At 40.2% G+C, this 12,942-nt stretch overlaps 1 protein-coding gene across 2 annotated transcripts in view; it reads left to right on the top strand.

Annotated features, from left to right (window-relative positions):
- klhl5 (kelch-like family member 5) overlaps positions 1–12,942 on the top strand; it is an 80,796-nt gene that overhangs the window by 14,641 nt on the left and 53,213 nt on the right. Inside the window, exon 1 of one of the 2 annotated variants that reach the window (XM_067405276.1) lies at positions 8,671–9,333. The exons of the other annotated variant lie outside the window; for it this stretch is intronic. Within the exon in view, the coding sequence (XP_067261377.1) occupies positions 8,777–9,333 (557 nt within the window). The 5' untranslated portion in view covers positions 8,671–8,776. Of the gene's footprint in view, positions 1–8,670; positions 9,334–12,942 lie in introns of those variants that run through there. 2 annotated transcript variants of the gene reach the window in all.

Here is a 12,942-nt window from a genome sequence, read left to right as displayed (position 1 = left end):
AACGATCGGTTTGTGTGAGAAACCAAACAGTATTTATATAATTTTTTACCTTTAAAACACCACTATGTCCAACTGCGTTCAGCACTCGGTTAGTGAGGTCTGATCGCGCTCTGACAATGGCAGTGATGTCTAGCACTCATTGAAGTATAAGCAAGAGACATCACTTCAGTTGTCAGAGCGCGATCAGACCTCACTAAGCGAATGCTGAACGTGGTTGGACATAGTGGTGTTTTAGAGGTAAAAATATATAATTATATAAATACTGTTCAGTTTCTCACACAAACCGATCGTTTAAGTTTTTTTGACTCTTATTTATAAAGTTCCCATTGACACGCATTATACGGCTGACAGGCGGCAATGGTTGGAGTTAAAAATCATCATTTGTGTTCTACTGAAGAAACAAAGTCACCTACATCTTGGATGCGTTGGGGGTAAGCAGATAAACATCAAATTTTAATTTTTGAAAGTAAATTAAGAATTTATTGAGTTAATATGTGTGAATATGTGTTTCCCATACAAAAGTGTTACCTTTAAATTTAATAAATTAGTATTAATATAGCAAAATAAACTAAAATGCTAAAAATAACACAATCAAGATGTAAACTAAAATCATATTTATTTTTATTTTTTATCAATAAAATATTAATGGGGGGCAGTTGTGGCCTAATGGTTAGAGAGTCAGACTGGTAACCTGAAAGTTGTGGGTTCAAATCTCAATACCAGCAGGAAATGACTGAGATGCCCTTGAGTAAGGCACCTAATGCAATCACCTGTTAAAAAGTTTCTAACCTGTGTATGTTGCATATGTGCAGGTTTGTAGTACTACTGTAGTCCTTCTTTTCACACCACAAGAAATGCTGAATCATGCAATAGTTTAATTAGTCTGCCCAGCGTCTCCTCCATATGCCCATTTGTGTGATATATTTGCTAGACAGTTTTGATTTACATGCAGGAAAGATGAAATGAAGGGGTGGAAAGAAGGAGAGGGAGAGAAGGAGAGACGAATTGGATTAACCTTGAGAAAATAAGTAGGGGCCATAAAGAATAAATTGCTTAATCATCCTTCCCATCACTCAATGATGTTTCGTGCTGTCGCGCTCGCCATAAAGCTTTGTGACAACAGTGTGTCTGTATGAATGTGGGTGTGCGTGGGTGTGTATTTATGATCACACATACATAGGTTAACACTCCTTTCAGGCTTGCTTTCTCCAGATCTGAATCAGTGTGAAATAAAGCTTTGACCATCACAGAGTCACCATTGACTCCTTTAAAGTAGTATGGCTACTGACCTGAGACCTGTGTTTTCACTCACTGCAGTCTCCGTTCCAGCTGACAGGAGTGCAGCATTGCTGTCAGGGAACAAAGCACTCTGGGACAGCATTAAATTCCTCCTTGTAATTAATCTCCTCCCACAAACACAACTGCCACGTTCATTCCTTTAAAGTGACAGTTCACATAAAAATTAAAATTCTGTAATTTTCTCAGTCTCATGTTGATGTAAACCCTTTTGACTTTCTTTTTTGGAACACAAAAAGAGATGTTTTGAAGAATATTCATAATACCTTTTTCAAACAGAAGCATATAGTGACCAGGTGTCCATTTAAAAAAAGCTTAATAAATTAAAGCTGCAAGCAGCGATGAAAGGGCCCTTGCACCTGGGCTAACCGCCTGTTGGCCTTAAGAAAAAAGTGAACAGTGGGTGACATGCATGTAAGCGAGTAAATACAGGAGAATTTTGGAATTTATTCCTAAAGTCATTTCAAATTGCCACACTTCCTGCTGCCAACAGGTGGTGCTTTGACTGTAACTGAATATTGCCGTGAAGATGTCTTCAGGCCAGGACTATTATCAAACATGTGAAGTTTGGAGCAGATTGGACATTCCCTGCATTCCATTTGGAAGGGCTCATCCCTATGCCCTAATCCCTTCAAAGGGTTTACCCTCTGGAGTAAGAGCTTCGAAGGGATGAAGGGTGTAGGGGTCAAAAAAACTCTTTTTTTGGAATGCAATTCAGCGTCATCTTAACGAGTCAATCAAGGAGGAGTAGATTGTGCAAGCTGCGCCCTTTGTTCAATGTTGTCATGGGTGGAGCCACGTTGACATCAATTGACCATTCATGGGCATTTGCTGTAGATTCTGCTCACTGCAGAGCCAGTGGGTGGAGCTTAACATCCATGGTCCAACCCCACCCTTGTTCAATGTATTGTGTCTATGTATTTTCAACATATGAATGGACTGATAAAAGGAGCTTTAAAGTATTTTTGTTGAAGTACAATGTCATTTTGACCATAATAATGTACCAAATCTAACTTGTATAAATATTACAGTAGTATAGAAAATATTATACATACATTTATAGGTAAAATCGAACTCCTAACCTCCTGTACCTATTCTGTGATGCCAAAGAACTTCCCTTTGTAAAGGATCATGGGGGCCCGAAGTTTCCATCAGTTGTACCCTTCGAAATCCTTCATTCCGAAGGGCCCTTTGAAGTGGCCAGTTTTGATCAGTTTGGAACAACCCTTCAATATGGTGGCCATGATTATTTTCACTCCAAAGTGCCCTTCGGAGGGCTATATGTCCAGTTTGGAATGCACCGATTGTATACCTGAGTTACAACAACTTCCTCTTACCTGTAATCGCATACATTAGCACTCAGCCAAGTGTTGCATGATTTAACATGTTTCTAGCAAGTTTGGTAATCGTGGCATATTGAAATGTGTTTCTGAGATTGAATTACAGTGTAAAGCATGCCATTTCCTGTTGCCAGCAGGTGGTGCTATGACTAACTGAATGTTGGCATGTAGATGTCTTTAGGCCAGGATTCTTATCACACATGTGAAGTTTGGGGAAGATCCGACATTGTATACCTTAGTTACAATAACTTCCTGTTTCATGGTGAATCATCAAATTTTGTCAAGCCGCCACGGACACACCCTTCAGTGAAAACTCAAGATCTTTGCAATGTAACGTCGCAAAGGCCTTTAGATTAGACTGACCAAATATGATGTTGATCTGATTAAAGCTGTAGGAGGAGTTTGTTAAATACAACATCTGGAATTGGAAAAACTGCAAAAATTGAATTGACTGAGCAATTACAATAGGGTCCTCATACCTTCGGTGCTCAGGCCCTACTACTACTACTACTAATAATAATAAACAGAGCAATTCCAATAGGGTCCTCACACCATCGGTGCTCGGGCCCTAAATATGACTAGTGTGCATTTGTCACAATCAAGTTTAGTTAGTTTCATTTTCATGGACTTGCATTCATCCATTGCCTGTTTCCTCTGTTCAGTTTCCCACCACTCATCAGTTTCCATGGACACTCATTAATTATCACAACTGTTTGTCATTGTCTCATTATCACTGTGCATTTTATTTTTCTCTGTGTGCTCACTTCAGTGATCCGGTATTGTTTGTGTCTTGTTACATGCTGCACATTACCTGATTCTCGCATTGGATTATTTGAGTTTGTTTTGTAAATAAAAACCTTGTTTTGGAACCTTTTTCATCCTTCTCTTCATCATCTGAACCTACACATGACAGCAATATTCCAAGTATATTTGCAAAGAAAATAAAGTTTTTAGAGCATGCAGTCACTACTGATGTCAAATGTCATTGGCGCTCATGTCTCTCATAACTGATTGTGACACAGCAAGATTGATTGTGCATGAATGAGATTTGAGAAGGCGATTAAACCGCAGTGACAGATGTTTTCTTCCGAATTGAATCAGATTTTTCGCCCTCACGCAAAATTCTTGATTGCGTAGATTCCTATTGAAATTGGATTATTATTGACTGGATTTTGCAAGATTGATTGTGTGTGAATGAGATTTGAGATTGCGATGAAACTGCAATGACAGATCTTTTCTTCCGAATTGAAACAGATCTTTGCCTTCATACAAATTGTAGATTCTTATTGAAATTGGTTTATTATTTTGCCTGCGAAAATTCACCAAACAACAGTAAATGTGACCATCCTTAAAGGTAGGGTAGGCAATTTTCAGAGAGGCTAGCAATAGCGAGCTATCTTTAATAAGATCCCACCCTCCCTTTGGAGCATCTCCAACCACGCTTCCTTCAAAAAACATGAATACATACAACAGGGAGCAAAAAAAAGCACAACGTATGTTGTTAAACTACCTCATGTCTCAAAGCACATAACACTTCAATAATAATGAACATAAATAACTTAAAGAGCACCGAACTATATCACCTGGCTGCTGCAGATTAATTTCAACATTGATAGTGTTGCCATTAAAACGCATAAATTCGAGTCACAAACTGCTCCGAGTATAACGTTGCAGGTTTCATCTGTTCCAAATTACGGTAGTTATGACTTGAACGCAGCATAAGCTCATTGTTTTGGTTCAGGAGGAACTGTAAGTGTGCATTCACACTTGTAGTTCGGTTCGTTTGGTTCATTTGCTCCGGACCAAAGAAAAAAAAAAACATTTAGTCCTGGTCCGATTAGCGTTCAGATTGGCAATTTTATCACCGAACCAAAAGATACCGAACCTTCAGGCATAGGGATACATTCACAACGTGATTGATCAGATTTTATGACATATTGCCTATTTTGAGACGGAACTTACCGAACATCCAAAACAATGCTGTTTTCTGAGGTAAATGCGCTCGTTGTGTGTGTGTAGCTGTCCGTAGCCTGCATGTGATGGTATTTTGGCCAGCTGGAAACTCGTGAAGAGTAGGGCTGGGCGATATATCGAATGCTTTTGTCACGCGCATTTCGTCAGTAAAGCCGATTCCCTGATTACCGCTAAATCGCCATCACCTGCTTTCAAATGGAGCGCCATTTAATAGACAGAGCCGTAGTTCACTGACAAACCACACAATATTGCGTTCGTTATCGAAGGCGATTCATATCGATATTGAACGTGATATTGCGTAGCTTGTCAGTGAACTACGGCTCTGTTTATTAAATGCCGCTCCATTTGAAAGCAGGTGATGGCGATTTAGCGGTAATCAGGGAACCGGCTTTACTGACGAAATGCGCATGACAAAAGCATCCGATATATCGCCCAGCCCTAGTGAAATTTATAAAATGTGTAAAGTAGTCAAAACAGCGGGGAGAATCCCTCCGTCACACACAAACGATCTGCTGCGAGGAGACGCGCGTCTGATGTCTGTCATGGGCAAACTCGCGTCTATGACGAGAAAAACCGACATGCGTGAGGATTCTTTCCATTTTAGAGTCTCGTCTTCCAGTTTTTGGTTCGGTTACATGTCTTTGGTCCGTGTTGCGTTCATGTATCATTCGAACCGCACCAGAGTTCGTTTGGAAGCGGACCGAGACACATCTTTTCAGCGGTCTCGGTCCGCTTGTTTGGTACGTACCAGTGTTCGGATGGCAGCGTTCACATATGTTCAAATGAACCGCACTAACCGAGCAATGGCACCAGAGTTCCTTTTAATTGAACCAAACATGACAAGTGTGAACGCACCCTAAATGTGCCTGCTGTTTTGGTTGTGGTGCTCGGTCACTGACGTCTGTCTAACTCTGCATAGCATGAAATAAGCTGATGACGTGTGATGCCTGCACGAGCAGGGTGTGCGGAGGTATGAAAATACATACGCTAACAGTCAGGTAGGACATCGTATCATTGCATTCGGATTAACATTTTATGGTCATACACCTTCCACAGATGATATATATACATATAAATACATTTAGACCACTTAACTTAGTGATTGCTATCAGGATGTGAAGAGACTTTCAATAAGCAAAACAAAAATGTTTCTGGAACAAATTGGCTACCCTACCTTTAAGAAACGGTGTGGGGTATAAGTGGACTAAATGATGAGGAAGTCTGGCATAAGTCACCATAAGATCAAGTTGACATTTTGATTAAAAATTATGAGGTCCAAAAAAAACAAAACATACACGATTGTTCACAATGAGATCAATAACATGCATTTAGAATAGATCACTTTTATGGTGCTTTATTGTCGATTTTGGAGCTTGTCAGACCTTGATTTATTTGTATAGAAGAGAGCAGTGTAAATATTCTTCAAAACATCCATGGAAGAATTCCATAAAACGACACGAGCATAAGTAAATAATAACAGATTTTTTTTCTTCATTATTTGTATTTTTAGGGGATCTATTCCTATACCCTGCAGATCTTTCAGGGAAAGCGCTTATTTCAGGCAAAAGCTATATTTGGGAAGCATTATGGGTAAGATGCTCTAAAATCTGCCTCTTTTGCATTATGTGGTTTGTATTTGGTTGCCCGTTGAGAATGATTCAGCTCTGAACCAGTAATTTTCCGGGACATGATGATAAAATGAAAGAATCCTGGTCTCCATTCCACTAGTATACTAATGTTGTGCTGCTTGTCAGCGGCACTCGGGGCACGTGGGTCTGGCTGTGTTTATTTTATGTGCCCTTAGAGCCAACATCTGTGAATAATGTTACAAAAGCAGGAATAAATTCCAGCTCTCTGTTGTGGTTTGCATGGCCAGAATTGAGACCAAACTCACTGCTGATCCCGCTGTGAACGATTTAGCCTTTGTCTCGCTCCCTCTCGCACAGACTGCAGTTTGCCATGGATGGGTGGCATCACATTCACTCTTGCACAGAACATAAATTACAGGCAGGTTTGTGGCAAGGAAAATACTTAAGCTATAGAACCGAAACTCCTCCCTTCCCCCCCTCTGTTTACTTTCTTTCTTCCTTTCTTTCTGTCTTTTCAGTATGTGTGGGACAGCGCATAGAAAACAAGTGATGCAGTTGTTTATGTGCAGCAGATGGACATCTCCTTGTGTTGTCTGTTAAAATGAAATACAATAAACTTCTATTGACTTGTTAAATCTCTTTCACACTTCATAGCATTTGCATTCATTTCTCTCACATCTTCCTGCCATTAATTTCTCCCCCTCATCTTTTTGCATTTCTTGTGGATGTGTGTACTGTTGTGGTATTGACAAATGTGTGTGTAAGGGATATTGAGCTTTAATGTGTCGTATCGATTGTGTAGAGCGGTTGTCTGGTTTGTATTTCCATTGACTGAGTTTTAAGTAGAAAAGGTCAAAGAATCAACAGGCGTAAAATGTGAGAACCATGTGTGTGCTAAAAACAGCAAAGTGGTGTATTTGTCATCATGGTACTAATTTTTAAAGTGCAGTGAAAATAAAGGTTACCTTGAGACTCTGGGGGTGATGCTGGTGGAGCAATTTTGCTGGAATCTTTGCTGATGTGCAAGGCTGCAGTGTTTTTTGGCTTACCTTAAAAAAGATTGTGTGGGTGCATGTGTGATGTGACTGAGTAGTGGTCAACGTAAGCTTAAATATTCATTTCCTTAATAGATGAGGACCTCATTATAGATTTTTTTAAGTTACTAATAATATACACAGTGTGTTCATTTATATACACATGAGGTATTACTTTTTTAAATGCTATTTAAGGTACACTATTTCAAGCTCTTCTGCTGTTCATTCTTGATCTGTAGCAACTTTCGAAGAATTTTCGGAGAGCTCCTACTTGTATGACCACTGTACAACCTGACCGCTGCAGATTAATTTAGGCATTGATGGTGTTGGCATAGAAACGCATAATTCCTGTACAGCTTTTAGTAGAACGTCATGTGTTGTCATCACGAAATTATGGTATTTATAATGACATGGCAAGAACGCGTCAAATCAGGTGGTGCTCACTGCAGAGCCATTTGACGTCCAGCATCTCTGGACACAATGGGTGAAGTTTGACCTAGTCCAGCTCAACTTATGTGGACCTAATGGGTGGAGTAATGTTTAGCGATAGGGTTAAGGGTGGGGTTGGACCATGGATGTTAAGCTCCACCCACTGGCTCTGCAGTGAGCAGAATCTACAGCAAATGCCCATGAATGGTCAATTGATGTCAACGTGGCTCCACCCATGAGGTGACCTGCTCCATTTAAAACTTCTTTTTCTAGAAAAGGGTTTCCCAAATTGGGGTTTGTGAGTTGATAAAATGCTGAAAATTAAAAACGATGAAAATAAAACACTTACTAAAACATATATAGGCTATTTTAAATTATATTAGAAATATTTTATTTGTTTACCTGCGTGTAATTTGACTATGAGCCAACATATGAGAATCGTGAACATGAGAATATTTTTAAATGATGGAAATATTAATTTAAAATCTCAAAATATAGCCTACTTCAAATAAATAGGTCAAAGGGGTTTGGCTGACAAAATAGTTTAGTAATTGCTCTCCGAAATGAATATTAATAATTTCATGTGCACAGCATTTTAATTATATTTTTCAAAAGTGGTTTTAATTTCTCTTTTTTTTTAAAACATTTTAATTAGCAAAATAATATTGAGTGCAGTGCATCTTTAGGTAGGCTATTGATTCTCCATAACATCTACTCCAAAAGTCAATTTTTGAATTTATCATCATGCATAATGTTCTTATCATGCCAATGATGTAATAAGGTTCAATGAATTGACATTTGGCTGACAGATGTTAGCTTGAATATTTTTCTTTCTATTGATGTACGTAGGCGAATGAAAAGTACCATTTGAGGTTTTACCGCACAGATTACGTGTTTGACTCTTGCGTGAGAGTGAGTGAGTGAGGGAGTGAGTGAGTGAGGGAGCGAGAGAGAGAGGTGTGTATTTTCCTTTCCTCCTCCGTACTCAGTCTCACTCTACACGTCGCCTCAGTGATCATCGCCAGCAGTGCTCGCGTGCTCTGTTACCAAGACAATCACGGATCACGAGGCTCGTCGTTCCTTCCCCGCGTCTCCCGTTACCGGAGTCTCGGGCATGTCGAATCCCAGGAAGGACTTTGACGTGAAACAGATCTTGCGCATCCGCTGGCGATGGTTCGGCCACCCCACATCTCCTCCTTCTCCCGGTAACCAGCCTTCGGGAGATCTCTTCAGCAGCAGCGGTGGTAGCAGCCGGGGGACCGGAGGCTCCTCGTCCGGCGGTGATCAGCCATCTCTTGGCGGCTGTAATAGCTCCAGCGCCGCTGCCGGTGCCAGCTCGAGTAACGGCAACTCTTCCTCCAACATTAACAACAATCGAAAGTTTGCGGATTCGGGTCCAAACAGCGGGCACTCAGCGGCGGCAGTGGTGGTTAATGCCTCCGCGTGTCCTCGGTCCATGAGCCAACAAGAGTGCCGGAGCTCCCCGCCGGCGCCTTGGGTCTTCCCGGCTCACTCGCGCTCTAGCGAGAGCCTGGAGCCGCTCCAACAGCACCAACAGCAACAGCAGCAGCCGCCGCCGCAGAAGCAGCAGTCCACGCGTGTATCAGACGCCCCTGGCCCTGGAGACGAGGAGAACAATAATAACGTGGAGTCTGACTCCAGCTCGTGCAGGTATGGGAAGTATTACTGGTGTGGTTCCAGTCGAGCACAGCAGGGCGCTTGTACTGAAACTGGTACCACTTCACAACAGATGCATCGCCAGCTGTTCTCTATTAAGATTAAACTATGTTACCACGAGCCCTCCTTTTTGTTTCCTCACACTCTCTCTGTATGATAAATAGTGCATATGGTGTATTCAAATAATTAACATGATGTCAAAACACTGTTTATAATAGGCAGTAATATGTGCTTGCATTTATTTTTCCATAAATGTGAGGGCTTTGCAATTTTCTTTTAGTGTGTCCTTTTTTGCGTCATGTATCTTTGTGGAATTTATTTATTTTCGGCTAAATCAGCTTGTTTCTTGTATCAGTTCTGCTGCTATAGATGGTGTTGGTGAAAAGGAAACGCATTCACACCTTAATGTTAAGTACAATGCACTATAGGTATAGGCTGTTGTATTTAACGCAATATAACTGGGCAGTTGATATGACATTTTTTTGGGGGGAAGCTGACATGTTTTTCGGTGACAATCATTAAGAAATTTTTAAGCATTACGCTTTTATGACCTCATATTAACTGAGAAATTGTACTGAATATATGTACTTATAAAAATTTATTTGTCACACCACAGTAAAATCAAAAACGAGCTAGTGAAGGCAATTCTTTGATGATTAGAAATGGTGAAAAAATAAATCTTGACCATTTATGGGGAAAAGCCGCACCACACCTCTTGTTTAGGAGGTTGAATAACAACAGCAGTCAAATATTTCATAGATTTTGACATATGTCTTATCGAAAGTCTCTATGGCTGTTATGGGTGTGGTGTTACTTGACCATGAATGGCAATTCTGTCATCATTTACTCACCATTTTGGTGTTCCAAACCTAGATGACTTTGTTTTTGATTTTTTTGAAGAATGTCCTGATGTATCTTTTTCATGCAGTAACAATGAATGGTGACTGATGTCAAATCTTGAAAGGATATAAAAGTACCTTAAAAGTGTAACTGTTATGTGCTATATTCCAGAACTTAAGAAGCCATAAAGTAGTTTTGTTTGAGTAATGACTCAAATTTAAGTTGTAATTCACTGCTAAATGTCTGACTTGTGAATTAGTAACATCTACGAGCAGATTGAGTCAGTGAGCTACACTCACTCAGTTTGATTCATGAATGAAGGCTGTTTCCCAAAATATCATAAGACTAGATCATAGAAATCATTGGCACCAATATGCTTACAGTGCTTTTGACAAGTGCTGCCCTGGGCTGCGTTAGCGAAAAGCATCGCAAGCTAAATTAGATTGTAGAGCCATTGCTATTGTAGAACTAATGGTCTTTTCCATGGGTTGCCAGGTCTGTGCAACAAAAGTAGCCCAATGGCCAGTCAAAGTAGGGGGTTGAGGGTGTTGGAGTGCCGAAATCATTCATACGGGGGTGGAAATCAACCCGCGGAAAGAAAAATGAACCTGCGGCAACAACTTAAAAGTTGCCCAATTCCTCGGGAAAACTGCAGACTTGGCAACACCGGTCTCTACGGTTAACTTAGCTCACAATGCTTTTGAGGAATGCAGCTCAGATTTTGTGAATTATCAGCTGATTCATTGAAAAGATTAGACTGAAACACATAATTTGTTCACAAATCAGACATCCAGTCATCTCTCATGATTGCTTCATGCAAGTCTAGGGCGGATGTCAAGTTTGTCGCTGTCTGTTTCTCACACAATCACTATTGTATGGCTCCAGAAGACTTGGAATATAATACATTACTTGTTGGACCGCCATGATATTTGATAATGGTTTTGCATCCATTATGAAGCTTGACATCTACAAGAATCAGTCATCATATTTTGTTTTATTTCATGATAAAGACAACATTTCTCCATTTGTGTTCCAGAAAGAAAAGTAAGCCTTGAAACATGACAGAATTTTCATTGTTTGGTGAACTATCAATATGTGAGAAAGATATTTAAAATTTTTGTGACATGAAGCTGTTATCCCACCCATCTCATTGATGAATTAGCTCACTTGCGTGTAGTAGAGCGATTATGATGTAACATCCTCTTAACACTTTGGCTTCAGTAAGGAAGTGATGTGTACATAAATTGTGCGTAATGATCTTTAGCGTGATGAACAGCTGTGAAACTTTTATGCAAGAGTTCAAAAGATGAAAACAGACTTTAGTTCTGTGAGGCGTTACAATACTTTATGGGATTGCAGAATGTTACTGTACGTGCTTTATCTGTGTAGTGTGGGACTGGAAAAAGACTGTGCAAGGGTGTCTGATCTGATACCCATTCTTGGGTTTGACGATTCATTCTGTGTTCTACTCTTAGTAATGACCTATATATGTGCCAGCATCTTTGTTGCTTGCTTGACTGTACTGTGGACTTCATGCTCTGATACTAGCCTGTGTGAGTTGATATGTTTACTAGGTTTTTTTTATTTATTTTTTTTATTTTTTTTATGAGAGAGAGCGAAGGATGTGGGTCTGTCATTGTGGTGTAGCTTTGAAAGGCACTTAGTCACTCATCACCTTGGAGACAGTAGATTGAACCTATTGCTGCTGCTCCTTACAGTTCATACCAGGAAGAGATAACCACACAAACACACATGTAAGAGACTGAATCTGAAAACTGTGAGAACTGTCTCTCACCACCTTGATATTTAACTCAACTAACAGATGCATAAAGTACATAATTACATGCACCCACTTAATGCAATTCTAATAAGATTTAGGCAATATTGTGATTGAACTTGAATGTAAAAACAGTGCTTTGAGCAAATTAATGCGATTTAAGCTCATAATCATCCTTGCACAAAATCAAGCATAAACCAGCATGAATTCCCTCTTGCTGTCCCATGCTGTTCTCAATCAAAATTGAGCTGGTATAGCTGGTCCACCAGCACTCCTGTTTCCCATGCTGGGAACCAGCAAATGTAACGGAGGCCAGCTAGAAGGTTCGAGGCCTTTACAGAGCGGGGCGAGTAGGACCAGAGGGGTTACATTGGTGCCATGACCCAAGTGGGAGTAAGATTTAGGGGGGTGAGTGTAACGAAGGCTAGCTAGTAGGAGTTGTGCGAGTAAACCTCACTCCCCTGGCCTCAAGAGTCGCACTAGCGACTGATGCTATAGACTGCAGTCTTTAGCCTCCCTGGCCCTGTTTCCACCTGGTATTAAGATGCTTTTTGGTCGATCTAATCACAAGTGGACGAGGGAGACACATACCTGTTTCCACAAGGTATTCTAATTCGTCTCTTTTGTTCACTTTCAGCAACTTCTGTCCTGATTTCTTCGAGGGCAGGGTCTATGGGTGGGTAAATGTAGGGATTTTTTTAGATCTTTTGATCTAATGGACAAAATAAGCTTGCGCAATTTACATATGAACACACCTGGAGATGACGGAAAAACATACAGAGAGCTTTCATTTCTGCTCCGATAGCTGCAATACCATGCTGAATGCTGTAAAGAAATCAGGAATGGTGAGAGAACTTGTTACTGTACGTTTTTCATCTTATCTAGTGAAACGATCTGTAATTTAAAAAAAAACAAAACAATTGTATATGCTTTATAAACACAAATGATCACCTTGCACGTGCTTCCGCTTGCCGTATTCTTCAAAA

The sequence above is a fragment of the Chanodichthys erythropterus genome, chromosome 12, assembly GCF_024489055.1.
Source record: "Chanodichthys erythropterus isolate Z2021 chromosome 12, ASM2448905v1, whole genome shotgun sequence".
Lineage (NCBI taxonomy): Eukaryota > Metazoa > Chordata > Actinopteri > Cypriniformes > Xenocyprididae > Chanodichthys > Chanodichthys erythropterus.
This window is presented reverse-complemented; position numbering and strand designations above follow the sequence as displayed.